We start from the raw sequence: 14,413 nt of genomic DNA on the forward strand, positions 1-14,413 counted from the left end.
ATTATGGAAAATTTGATTGAAATAATCCCATCTTTGGCCGGTGTATGGTTAATAATCCCACCTTTAAATACTGGGATTTGTTAAACATCGCCCGCAAATTACTATATAAAGCCCACAAATATGACTTAGTGAGACATTATTGCCCTTATCATTTTTAAAAAAAAAACACTCTCTACTTCTCTCTAAAAAAAAGAAAATCTACCACTCCTAAATACGACAATGTCTAGGCGGCAAGGGAAGGAGGTGGCGGCGGCGACGGCGGAGGAAAGGCGGCGACCTGGTGGCAAGGTAATTATTTAATATTTTTTTTTAAAAAAAAAAAAAAAAAAAAATAAGAAAACGGTGTCTGTGGTGGGGCGTCTGGTCTGGCCGCCAGAGCCACTGGCGTGGCGTCTGGCTTGGAAGCCCGGCCATCAGGCCAGGCGTCCAAACCAAAAGCCACGCCATTGGCTGTGGCGGCCAGATCTGGCGCCTGGGCCATTGGCGTGGCTTTTGGTTTGGACGCCTGGCCTGGTGGCTGGGCTTCCAAGCCAGACGCCACGCCAGTGGCTCTGGCGGCCAGACCAGACGCCCCACATCCTTTTTTTTTTTTTTTTTTTTGTTATTTTGTTTTTGTTTTTTCTGATTTTTTTTTTATTTTTTTGTTTTGGTTTTTATTTTTTTTATTTCGCAAAATCAGAAATTTATTTTTATTTAAAATAATTTTGTGTTATTTCTTATTTTTTTTCGTTATTGTGTTTTATTTTTTTTTTAAAATATTTATCAACTTTATGTGTTTTTTTTAATAAGTCGTGTATATTTTATTTTTATAAAATCAGTTTTTGTGTATGTGGAAATTGTTTGTGTTAATGTGTAATTGTTTTTTTTATTTATTTTTTTTGTGTGTATTTATGTTTAATTATTTGAAATAATTTTTATTATGTGTTTGATTTTTTATAATCTTTATTAATTTTATGTTTATAAAAATGACGATATGTTGGAAGTGTTGGTATTTTGTATTTGTAGGTAGTTATTTATTTTTTTAAAAAACTTTTGTATGTTTATATATTTTATAATTTTTTGTAGAATTCACTGGGTCGTCAAGGTGCGGGGAAGAATCTAGCCATTCTTAGTAGAAGCTATTCAGTGGAGAGGTCGGGGGATAGACATGTTAGATCCCGTTTTATTTCGGCCTCGGCTCGTAGAGAACGAATCCACCGTCGGGATGAGGACGACGATGACGATGATGATGCTGAGGAGGGTGACCAGGAGGAGGGTGACCAGGAGGAGGAGCAGGAGGAGGGCGCATATGAGGATGAGGATGTGGACGATGGGAGTGGACCGTATGATGATTACGGTCCATTCAGTCAGAGGGTTGATGACATGTACGAGGCACATATGGTGGAGGTGCGTAAGGGTAGGGATGGTAGGTTTGTTAGCAGATCTGGCACATCATCTGCGTCCACTGTATCTGGGGCAAGCAGGAAACGGTCGAGGGCCGTTAATGATTCTTGGGTTGTTAGGAGTGAGGTGCCCGGTGGGCCTGTTGACGGGAGTGTGATTCCTAGCTTTCTAGGACACATAGCTTTCTAGGACCAGGAGAGGCCTTCAGTTACGGGCTTGTTGAAATGTCATACCCGGGAGAAGACTTGTAGCTTTTTGCGTACATGGGCTGATTCTTGGCCGGTGGAGAGCGAGATGTTCGATCGATTGCAGGGCACTGGGGTGGGTCACGTTCCTGCGACCATGCACGATAAGATTGACACTACGCTGATCACGGCTTTCGTTGAGCGGTGGCAACCGGATACGAACTCTTTCCACCTTCCGTTCGGTGAGTTGACGATCATGTTACACGACGTCGAGGCCATTCTGGGGATTCGTGTTGAGGGTAAACGACTTTGTACTGTGGCTGATGCGGATCAGGCAGATATGCTGGCGGAGTTGTTGGCGGTGGACAGGGCTGCACTGTACACCGAGGCGCTTGGTGTTTGGGATCACGGCGGTGTGAAGATCGCATCCGTGTTGGAGCGGTGTTTGAACCCCGCTGCGCGTAGGACGCACGACGCACAGCTGGCCGCTCATTGTTTTCTACTCCTCGGATGTACCTTGTTTCCTGATAAGAGCGGCGGAAACAAGCTCAGGCCGCGCGACATAGCTGAGGCGTGTGACCCCGACGATCTAGGCCAGTATTCTTGGGGATCGGCTACGTTGGAGTATTTGTATCGCCAACTAGGATTTGCGAGTCGGGCTGACGCGGCAGGTATCACTGGGTGTCTGACTTTGTTGCAGACCTGGAACTACGAGTATTTTCCTGCATTGCGACCACATCGTGACCCGGCTCCCATTGATGAGGGGATGCCGCGTGCCTGTGCGTGGAGACCGCGCTCTGAGAGGAAGTCCGTTGACCGGCTCCGATCGATACGTTTGGTGCTCGACAGGATGTCCCCCTTAGAGGTAAAGTTTATATATTATTTCTACAGTTTTTCAGTAATGCATTTATTATATGAATGTTAATAACTTTTAAAATAATGTGCAGGTAAACTGGATGCCATTCGGCTCGAACCCTAGTAACAGGGTACCCAGGACCCTGTACACCGGCCTCATTCAGTATCGTGATATCGTGGAGGCGTACATGCCCCAGCGTTGTCTTCGCCAGCTTGGATTTGTCCAAGTCGTCCCTCCTCCCCCGGCATGGCCGATGAAGGCGGTCCGATCAGCATCGTCGAAGGACTACGTCGTGCAGTGGCCGGACATCATGATTGCGACGTGGGACCAGTTTCCGATGGTTGCCCGGTTGTGGACTGCGGAGTTGCAGAGGCCGCCATCTGGGGTTCCTCCCATGTCTGACCACTACTACATGGAATAGTTCAACCGGTATTCGCACCCGAGGTTGATTGCAGACCTCGACCATAGTGATGCTGATTACATGCCACCGCGAACTGCCGTCGAAGCGGTATGTCTCTTAAAACATTTGTCGTTGTTTTTTGTATTTAAGTTTTATACGTTGTTGTTGTATTTCATGTCGTATTTTCTGTTGTATGTAGTGGATGGGCAAGATACAGCAAGACGTACAGAAACTGTCTTTGGAGAAGGACAGCATGAGCGGACCAGCGAGAGCTGCTGTTGATAGATTGGAACAGACACTTGCGCACTGGGAGTCGGCGTCCACGAGAGATTACTGATTGTCACGGCATGTTATTTGTAGATCATTTTAAACATTTTTATTTTAGTTTTTGATATTTTTCATTTACGTTTGCATGTCGATGACTTTAACATTGTGGTTTAAGTTTGTAACATTTCAGCTTATTGTTTTAGATTTCAAAATGCGACAACATCGTTTGCTGTTTTTAAATTAATGTTGTCATTAAAACAGCAACGTAAAAATAAGGTTACATAGAAACAATGTACACATCAAAAACTAAAAGGCAGCTAGGGTGTTCCATTCGTGGATCCGGTCATGGTATAGCGCATCCCAACCCTCTACGCTCGGTGTGCGAATGTCGTACCAACGAGGTATAATCGGTGGCACAGGAAAATCGGTTGACATGTCTAGTCGGATGAAATGTCTGTATGACGACCCAAGAAAACCAATAACTACCTCTCTTTCCGGTGTAGTAACAGTCTCACGCGAAGACCAAGGGAGAACCGTGGTACAAGGATAATAAGCTCGACTATGCAATCCAAGCCCGAAATGCACGACTGTACACTTGTAAATGTTTGCAACCGCGAACAGATCTAGTGGCGCGTCAAAATAATGATTTTGACCGCATGGTCCACCTCCCCACCGGATACGCCGCAGAGCCCTATCCAAGTCATCCTGGTACACATGACGATAAACATTACGGTTAGAGGCAATTTCGCTGTACATCAACTGACGCACCAAACCGTAGTTGTCTTCGCCCATTTGAAAAACATCAGCCACGACCCGGAATCCGCAGTTACCATCTCCGACTACATCGTTCCACCCTTCCAAGTACGGCATGATGATGTTAGGTATCCTGTCCTTGTACGGAAACTGATCAACATCGTTTCTTCCTATTCAACATATAACTAAACCCAGTTACCAAGGCAGAAGTAACGTAACAAAAACAATGTACAATCCAAAATAAAGTAAGCAACCGTACCAGTTCTCAGGGGCATATTCACAGACGATGAAGATTGACTACGACTAGATGACGATGTCCGGCCACGAGCACGACCACGACCACGACCAAGACCACGGATATACTCAAACGCACTCCTGTTCCGCCGTGGCCGACCTCGAGGACAGCCAACTCCTTCGGGTTCCTCGAAATCTAAGGTAGACGTGTGGAACATGTCATGAAGTACATGAGTAGCGTCACGTATAATAGAAGGATGGCTGGAGGACACTCGGTCGTACATCGAACGAAACTGCTCACGCTCCTCCTGTTCACGGTCGGCCGTTTCAATATCTGCATGCTCACCAATAACGAGCGTCCGCCAGAATGAATGAACCTGATCAACATGTAACGACGCCCTGTCTTCTGTAATAACGCGGTGAATGGTGCATGCGCAAGGTAATCCATGAGTTACTGAAATAGCACACCCGCACCGAGCATACACTTCGTCAGCCAAGTCCCTCATCCTATTCAACTCAGTGAGAATCAACCCCAAGCAGTAGTGCGATACACGACCATGGAGAATCTTAAATATGAAATGGCTATACATCGTACCATGTCGTCGTCTGGAGTCCTCTAGAGAGTTCCTGATGCCGTTCTTCTGAGTTTCAATTGACTTGTTAAGTCTATCGAACAGTGTATCCAAAGCAGCGGTCGATGAATCAATCCAGTCCTTGGTAGCTCTGTGAGCGCTCTCAACTCTACATGTTGTAGTGTTCCCGAAATGCAGTACCTGGTTTGTCCAATATTTGACAAACTTTTCCCTGTGAGGGACCCATTGCTGCATCACATAGTCCACCAGTGCCGGACACCACTGGTACGAATCCCTGAAGTTAGCCAATTCTCGCTCGTACGCTTCCTCTGTGGTAGCCTGTAGGATTTTCCGCCACTTACCATTCACCAATCTCTCTGCCCTTTCCAAGTTCTTGTTGAAAAGGTTGTAGGCTTTCACTTTCACGCAGTTGTTGATGTGCCATGTGCACAATAGGTGCTTCGACTCTGAAAACAGCTCCCTAATGGGGGCAAAGAGACCTCCCTCACAGTCACTTACGATGGCTGCTGGATGAACATTAGGCCCGATGTAGTTTCTCAGCTTCTCCAAGACCCAATAATAACTTGGAGCCGTCTCATCCTTCATGATTGCATGACCAATCAGAAAGTTCTGGTTCGTTGGAGTCATCCCCATGATCTCAACCAGTGGGAACTTGTACTTGTTTGTCTTGTACGTTGAGTCGATCAAAACCACAAATGGCCAAGAATTGATCATATCGGCACAATCAGGATGCACAAGGAAAAGATGAGTCACCTCCGCTGTATCTTCATCAGAATCAAACCAGAACAGATAACCACGTGATTGTGCCTGGTGTAGCAGCTGTTGTATAGGGTTCCTTCCCTCTGACCGTTCAAACCTGAGTTGTTGTCTGACGTTGTAGATGTGTCTTCGGTTTGGATGGTCTTCTGGAAATTTCTCTAACACAGATGCTAATATTTTAGCAGGCTTGACTTGAGCATCACTCATTTCTTTCACAACTAATTTTGCAGCAGGACTTAAGCCGCTCAGCTGTCGATGACCCTCTTCATATACTATCATCTCATGGTTGTGATACCCCCATTTAGAGTAACTAATCACTTCCCAACCATCACGACTGCGGAGTTGTCGAACCTTTACTCTGAACTCACACCCACAACCTTTCCGCTTTGTATCAAACCGAGTGGCTGTACGGAAATCTCTTTCTTCTCTTTTGCGATAACGGTCGCATCTCAAAATGCGATCCATTCTACCATCCCGTTGAGATTTATGAGTTACTACTACCAAGCAAAATCCAGCTGTAATTGCAACCTGTTTTGCCCAATCAATCGCTTGCTGAGCATCTTCGAATGGACCATCATGTCCAAATATCCCACTGTAATCATTTCCGTCTCCACCATAATCCTGCATCAATTATATATTAAAAAAACCATTCTCAATTTTCAAACTTAATTTTAAAAAAAACCATTCTCAATTTTCAAACTTAATTTTTTAAAAAAACCCATTTCGAATATTCATACTTAATTAAAAAAAAAAACCATTTCAAATTTTCAGAATTAATTTTTAAAAAACCCATTTCGAATTTTCAAATATAAAACAATTTCGAATTTTTCTAAAAATTCATTTTCGATTTTTCAAATTTAAAAAAAAAAAATAAATTAAAACAACAATAAAAAAAAAAGAAAAAAAAACAAAAAAAAAAAAAAAAGGGTGGCTGGCGTCCAGCTTGGAAGTCACCACCACCAGCCTGGCGCCTGGCTAGGACGCCGCAGCCAGTGGACTGGCGCCTGGCCAGGACGCCAGCCTAGTGGTTCTGGCTTCCAAGCTGGACGCCAGTGTGGTGGTGAAGGCGTTTGGCTTGGACGTCCATCCTACGGTTTTGGCGTCCAAACTAGGCGCCTGCGCCACTGCACGGCCACCTATTTCAGACGCCGGCACGTAAAACGTCAAATTTAACGGTGATTTACCTCGTTTTCCGTCGACGACGATGTACCTCCCGCGTCCCCCGCATCTCCGGCCTCCCCTCCGGTCTCCACCGACGACCCAGTACGGCTCCACATTTTTTATTTTTAGAGATTTGTTCAATTTTGGAATAAGGGCATAAATGTCAAACTAAGTCAATTTGTGGGCTTTATATAGTAATTTGCGGGCGATGTTTAGCGATTCACTTAAATTATTACGGAGTATTTAATAATGTTTTATTGGTCCCTTATGACCGGTAACATGAATATTGGGTAAACATTTTTATTTTATTTTATTTTTAATTTGATAATCACTTTTTTTTTTTAATTTCAATGAATTAAAAAAAAAATAAATAAATCAATTTCAAGGGATGGCTTGAGGTTGAATTTGGGTAAGAGTTTTGGGGATTTTCGATAGTTTTCGGCGGTTAGAGGAGGGTTTCATCGGTTGGGTGGGGTTGTTTTAGGGTGGTGGTTTCGGGGGTGGGATTCGGGTTAGGCCGTTAAGGGGAGATTTCGGGGGTAGCTTTTGGTCGACGGGGTGGTTTTCGGTAATGGGGTGTTCTGACCGGCCATTTTTAGGGGTGTAGGATGGAGGCTGGCCGGTTTTAGGTGGGGTTAAGGTAAGGTTAGGTTCACGGTGGGGTGGCTGGTGGGGTTTTTTTTTCATTATTTTTTCTGTGTTTTTCTTAATTTTTTTATGTTTTATTTTTCAACCAATTAAAAAACGACACATGGCATATTAAGTAATTGACCTATCAAAACCGGTTACCAACAGGTTAGGGACCAACAAAAGAAGATTCCCTATAAAGTTAGGATTATTAAATAATAATCTAAGGGTGTGATTATTAACCGCTAACCAACCAAAGGTGGGATTATTAGAATCGATTTTTCCTACTATTTTAAGAAAATCCAAGTTTTTCTTGTAAATAAAGGTGTTAATTCGGATGCCTCGGATTTGATGAAGTTGGGTTTGGTCGGGTTACTATAAATTTGAGCCATAACTGATGGTCAAGTATTGAGTTCATACAAGTCGAAATCTTAATTTGACTTTTTTTTTTTTTGTTTGTTTGTTTTTTTTTTTGCGTGTATTCGGATCGGGTCAGTTTTTGACACCTCTACATGTAAGTACATCTCCTCATACATTCTATCTTTAGGGTAGTTCTTCTGCACAAAATATCCATCTACTCATTCTATTGTAATCGAAATGATATTCTATAATATCTCAATTATAATTATATTATACTTTGTATAGCATTTTGTAAGTTGACATATATTTTACTTTAAAACTATTCAACAATATAATTTTATGATAAGTACGAAGTATTAAGAAAAATTGTCACGTATGTGGAGTCTCATTAAATTCATCTCAATGACTATTTTCAAATATCAAATACTAATTACTTTGTTTATACATAATTGTACATATTTATATTTAAAATTATACACTATGTATTGACAAACCTAGGTAAAAATCCATATGTCAACTAAAATAAAACGAATGACGTAGGATTGAATATTTTTCAATCACATACATCTCTCCCAAACTATAATCCTTCACCCTAAATCGTGCATGGAAGATAAGATTTAATGATTGTAGTTGCTAAATGCCTAAATTATTGTACATCCATGTATGCATCAATGTGTTATTAGACTCAATACACTAAAACAAAAGAGATATTTATTTATTTATTTATTATTATTATTATTATTTTTCTTTAATATATAGAAATCCATAGGCCGTAGTGAATTGTGTTGATTCTTCCACCTCCAACGCCAAATTAGAATTTTCCAAAATAAAGAAGTACAAATGTACAAAATTGAATGGTGCATTTCGTCTTTAATTTCATTGTACTATCTGTCTGTTGCGCAACATAACATTCCAAAGATAAATGAATGATGGATTGATGGATCAATGCAAGGTCGACTCCAACTAGTCAACTGCGTACCTTTCGATATTGTACGAGCATGAATACGACCTTAGCTTATTGGAAGGAGTATAAATTATGGGGTGTGCTTGTTTCGCCCTTTTGAAATTTCTAACTTAACTAACACTCTCACCGTTTTACACACGTCTGTATCTAGATAGATATTGTACGCTGTATATAGGTTTTGACTAATTGTTCCACGTCGAAGAAAGGGGAAAATGACCATAACTTGTTTGATGGGGACATTAATGTAGTCACTTTTTTAGTTGATATGTTACTATTTTCCACAACCTCTTAATTTGAAATGAGCCCGCTACCGTAAAAGCTAAGGACTAATTCAATTAGGGTAAATCGAGCTTATAATTAACATGGGTCACTATTTGTACACCCTCTCAACTTGGCATGAACGGTACGTCAAAGCTAAGAACCAAGTCTAGTACGACAAAAACGAGCTTAAAACATGGGTCAACTGCGTCAATACATGTAAATCGATACTTGTATGAGTTGCATCTTGCTATACTAATTGAATGTTACGAGTACTCATCTTCTCAGATTTTATTGTCCACAAGGACCACAACATTTCAAGGGATACTGATGGATAAAGGGACTATGCAATGATTAACTACTATTCATATAGTACCTTCTTCATTTTTTAAAAAAATTATTATTGTATACTAACTATTTATTTCCAAGCAATGCTAAAACATGCAGATTACATGTAAAATAGTGAGATAATTATATCAGTGGGACGGTTAATAAAAAAACTTGTAGAAAGAACCGCAGATAGCAATATTTGTTCATCAAATACAACCGCTATCAACAATTGCGGTTGTAAATATAAACCTTTATCACCAATTGCGATTCTACACTGACCCAAAAAAAAAAAAATACCCGATAGAATAAGTTTTTTTAAAATGACGTAAAATACGAATTAATTTTGATTTAAAAAATTTCTAGGTAAATCATTCCAAATAAATAATTTTTACTAAATAATTTGTACACTTTTAGTAATGTCAAAATTTTTTCATAATTATATTTGTAATTTTTTTTTTTTTTTTTTTTTTTTTTTTTTTTTGTGTTCCACCCAATTCACCTTTTGGACTATTCCGGATTCCGGGATTAATTTTGGGTGGTTAGGTTCCAGTCCTCTCCCACTTGTTAGGAAAGGAATAATACATTGCATTGAGACTAATGAATAGATATATTATGGACTTATGGAGTACTCCATATTATACTTTTGTTACTCCGTTTGTAATTGCAACATAACAAATGGAATGGGAAAAAAAATGAGTATGTTTTTGTCCAAAGCGAGTTTTTTTTTTTTTTTTTTTTTTTTTTTTTTTTTTTTTTTTTTGGTGTACATTCATTTTCACGGGAAGACTTTTCAATTTGTAAAGACCAATAGTAGACTTTCCTCTTTTTTTTTTTTTTTTTTTTTTTTTTTTTTTTTTTTTTTTTGAAAGCAGTAGTAGACTTTCCTTTATAAAAGCTCTCTCTCAGTTTTTTTGTTCAATGCAATTCTACTCTCATTTCTAGCCCTTACAATTTAAAACCTGTTTCAATACTACTCTAGTAGGCATGACTTACTCAAATTATGCTCTTCTACTAACAATTTCCGTGTGTTGGGTGTTGACACCACTAATCACCGGCGACAAAGTAGTGTTACCCCTCGTAATCGCGCCACACTGTTCAGATAAGTGTGGAAATTTGAGCATTCCTTACCCCTTTGGTATTGAAGAAGGTTGTTATTATAAACCACCACATAATCAAACATCATCATCCTTTAAAATTACATGTAATCATAGTACGAGCCCTCCTACACCAATCTTTGGTATAGATTACAAAGTTCTTAACATTTCAGTGATAGAGGGAGAACTCCGCACTAAACTCGGTGTTTCTTACGATTGTTACAACAAGACTAAGAATACTGCCTATTGGTGGAGCTCGTTCAACTTGGTAACATTTACCCTGTCTAGCACAAAAAACATGTTAGTTGTTATAGGGTGTGACACCTATGCCTGGTTTAAGGGTTTTCGAGGTGGCAGGAAATACGAAACAGGATGCATGACTAAGTGCGTGGAGTTAGAAGATGTGATCGATGGTGAATGTTCCGGCGTTGGATGCTGTCAAGCTTCCATACCCGGTGGGGTAAACAACGTTCGAGTGGTATTAAACAGCTATAACAACCATAATTCTGTATACACTTTTAACCCATGTAATGCTGCATTTCCGGTGGCAAAAGATGCTTATACGTTTTACCAACAAAATTTAACTCAACCTGTGGAGTACTGGGAATCCTTGCAACTTCCTGTAGTATTCAATTGGACTATTGGACAGCACAGTTGTTCAGCGGCGAAAAAAGATGGGAGTTGCTTGTGTAAAGAAAACGCAGTTTGTTATGATCCGATTCATGAATTTGGGTATCGTTGCAACTGCAAAGATGGTTATTTTGGTAACCCTTACCATCCTCGTGGATGCACAGGTATATAATTAACTTATGGCTTCACCAATAATTTTATCATTTTTCTTTAAATTTTTTTTATCTACTTAACAAATGTTGGTAAGATTTTTATGGTCGATGTTTATATTCATAGATATTGACGAGTGCAAGGGAGCGAATAATTGTGAGAAAGCAGAGTATTGTATCAACACAAACGGAGGCTACCATTGCAAATGTCCAAAGGGGTACCACGGAAATGGAACGAAAGACGATCGTTGTATTTCTAATACAAAGCCTTGGCTCATACCGGTTTTGGCTACTGGCGGTAAGGATCACATTATAATTGCTTATACAGATTTCTATCCTTAAATTTGTTGTCATTCTTGACTTCTTTTAGTATGATAATGCGATTTTTAATACTAAACTTTTGTATACACCTATTCACACTAATATTAATGTACATTGAGCATTATAAGGGTAACTTTTAATTAATTTTAGGTTAACTTTTTTTTTTTTTTTTTTTTAAATAACTTTATACATAATACTCCCCCCGTTTTTAAATACTTGATCCACTTTCCTTTTTCGGCCGTTTTTATATACTTGCTCCATTTCCTTATTTGAAAAGCTTTTACAATATTTAATTATTTTCTCTCACTTAGTGGACCTAACATATATTCTCTCTCCTGCAATTCTCTCCACTACTTTTTCCTTTTACAATTTTTTAATCTTCCACCAACCCCACTACCTCCATATTTTATTACTTTCTCCAATTTCTCCTAAAATACAAGTTAATCTGCCAGATAAACGAATTTTTGTTAATCTGATGACATTTTTGTAAATATATTGAAAAAGCATGGTCATTTATTCAGTACTTTTGGTGAGTTGTCCAATTACTGTTTGCAACTTGCTTTTACTGTTTATTGAGGAAATTACACATGTACCCCTCAACTAGTACATGAAAAGGCGCATATACCCCTCCACTGGTACTTGAAAAGACAATTATACCCCCAGATAAACAAATTTTGTTTATTTGGGGAATTAACTGGGTATCCCTCCTTTAGGCTATCTTTATAATAGATATACTATAATTATTGTACATCCGATTTTTTTTTAGTATGAGAGCCAAAAACACTTTTATATACATCCGGTTGACACTAATATTAGTGTACATCGAGCAATATAAGGGTAACTTTAAGCCAATTTAAGGTAACTTTTTGCCCTTTTTACCAATAAAGCGTAGAATATTTTTATTTGAATTGAGTTACTTTTATACATATTCGAGTAACTTTTATTCATTTCAAGGTTAATTTTGATCACTTTGATAGATCTTTATAATTGAAGAACAATAATTATAGTACACCCGATTTGTTTTAAAAGTTTATGTATTTTATGTGATTGATTTTATATGGAACTAACATTATGAAACAGAGGGAATAATATACTTAGTGGCATGAGTATCTCGAAGTTATTTGCATACTTCTAATATAATTAGTGGTTTTGTATCTCGTAGGTATTGGTGGTGGCATTATAACTTTGCTCCTTTTCGGGTTTCTCCTGCACTTTAAACGAGAGGAAGCACAGACTAGGAAAACACGAGAAAGTTTTTTTCGGCAAAATGGTGGTTTACTTTTACATGAAAAACTCTACGGACGGCGTGTTGATACATTAAAAATCTTTACTATGCAAGATCTTGAAGTTGCTTGCAACAATTATAGTGATGAAAACATAATAGGAAGAGGAGGTTTTGGAGTTGTTTACAAGGGCATTTTGCCAAATAACCAAGTTGTGGCAATAAAAAAATCTCTCAAAGTGGATCCAAATCAAGTAGAACAATTCATTAATGAAGTTCTAGTTCTATCACAAATCAACAACAGAAATGTGGTCAAGTTACTAGGTTGTTGTCTTGAGAGTGAAGTACCACTATTGGTCTACGAGTTCATCAACAATGGGACGTTATATGACCACTTAAATGATGCAGCTAGAGCTTCCATAATGACATGGCATGTACGCTTAAATATAGCATCTAAAGTTGCTAATGTGCTATCATATCTACACACCACAATCTCAACACCAATAATTCATAGAGATATGAAATCAATGAACATACTCTTGGATGAATGTTACACTGCTAAGGTAACCGACTTTGGAGCTTCAAGGTTGATTCCACCGGACGAAAACCAATTTGCTACGATGGTGCTTGGAACTCGAGGGTATTTGGATCCCGAATATATGCAGACAGGTGAGCTAACTGAAAAGAGTGATGTTTATAGTTTTGGTGTTGTCTTGCTGGAGCTATTGACAAGGGAAAAGGCAATTTCTAATGCTAGGCCGGAAGCTGAGAAATTTCTCACCATGCACTTCCTTCTCAAGATGAAAGAAGGTCGTTTGTTGGACATTCTTGACATAAACATAGTGAGCGAGAAAACTATTGAAGAAATACAACAAATGGCTAATCTAGCTAAATGGTGCTTGATGTTAAAAGGAGAGGAGAGGCCTACCATGAAAGAAGTTGCATTGGAATTGGAGACTATAAAAAGAAAGGGATCCCATCCTTGGAATGATGATGGTTCAATTCAAGAAGATTCTGAATCTTTGCTCGTCGGAATTCCAAGGTCAGACGACCATGGTGGTGGTTGTAGCAGTGGTGTCGATTCTAATTCATACGACTCACGCTTGCTCACTTCTTTGGGAAGTGGTAGGTAACTATGATTCTCGCGGATGCTGCTTGGAGTCATTCATAAATATCAAATTTCTTTCGTTTATAAGTTTAAGTGGAATACTATGTAATCATGTATGAAATACATGTTATGTTTTTGTGAAGATTAATTAATTAAATTGTCTCTGTATTACACATTTATCGATCCTAATATATGTCATTATAGTAGCTCCATTATATATATTTTGTTGGAAATGGTAATGCAATCGGTTAATTGTAAGGCCTGACGATCCACACTCATGGGGGATTAAACGTTCCAAGGATTACTCGTGGCCGATCGGGTGGGCCATTGCCCGATTGGGCCCACCTAATTTGCTTGAGTGGGTGTAGGGAATATTTCAAGCATTTCCCCTAGCTTGAACCCCACTGTGATCATACACTAAAGTACCGTAGCGTCCAAAGGGAAAGAAGATAGAGTAAAAGAGTCGCCAACAAGTTTTAGGAACTTGTAAACCGTTCACGAGGTGAAGGTTACACCCCTTAATGATCCAGGAGATCGTCAACTCCAATAGGTCTGGAACCATGACTGATAGTTCGGGGATGAAGGTACAAATCCAACCTAAAAGAGATTGAACCTGCCCTAATAATAGGCCTCTACTTTATTCTGATCATATTCATGTGCCCTTTCTGACTAACATGCAATCAATAGGTTTATCCTAAACCTGTTTATCTATGTTGGTTGAATATTAATGCACAAATAAACTATTATTGGAGTCACTTG

At 39.2% G+C, this 14,413-nt stretch overlaps 1 protein-coding gene across 1 annotated transcript; it reads left to right on the plus strand.

The window, feature by feature from the left end:
• Window positions 1-9,575: 9,575 nt before the first annotated feature.
• LOC110738697 (putative wall-associated receptor kinase-like 16) lies at window positions 9,576-13,825 on the plus strand. The gene is made up of 3 exons (XM_021919102.1): window positions 9,576-11,018; window positions 11,131-11,301; window positions 12,487-13,825. The coding sequence occupies exons 1-3, from the start codon at window positions 10,115-10,117 to the stop codon at window positions 13,677-13,679; spliced, it is 2,268 nt and encodes a 755-aa protein (XP_021774794.1). The 5' UTR covers window positions 9,576-10,114; the 3' UTR covers window positions 13,680-13,825.
• The last annotated feature ends 588 nt before the right edge of the window (window positions 13,826-14,413 follow it).

Source organism: Chenopodium quinoa, unplaced genomic scaffold (genome assembly GCF_001683475.1).
Source record: "Chenopodium quinoa cultivar QQ74 unplaced genomic scaffold, ASM168347v1, whole genome shotgun sequence".
Lineage (NCBI taxonomy): Eukaryota > Viridiplantae > Streptophyta > Magnoliopsida > Caryophyllales > Amaranthaceae > Chenopodium > Chenopodium quinoa.

Coding starts and splice junctions, on each gene's coding strand:
- LOC110738697 (XM_021919102.1), top strand. CDS start 10,115: ATGACTTACTCAAATTATGCTCTTCTACTAACAATTTCCGTGTGTTGG. Junction 11,019..11,130: donor CCATCCTCGTGGATGCACAG/GTATATAATTAA, acceptor TTATATTCATAG/ATATTGACGAGTGCAAGGGA. Junction 11,302..12,486: donor ACCGGTTTTGGCTACTGGCG/GTAAGGATCACA, acceptor TGTATCTCGTAG/GTATTGGTGGTGGCATTATA.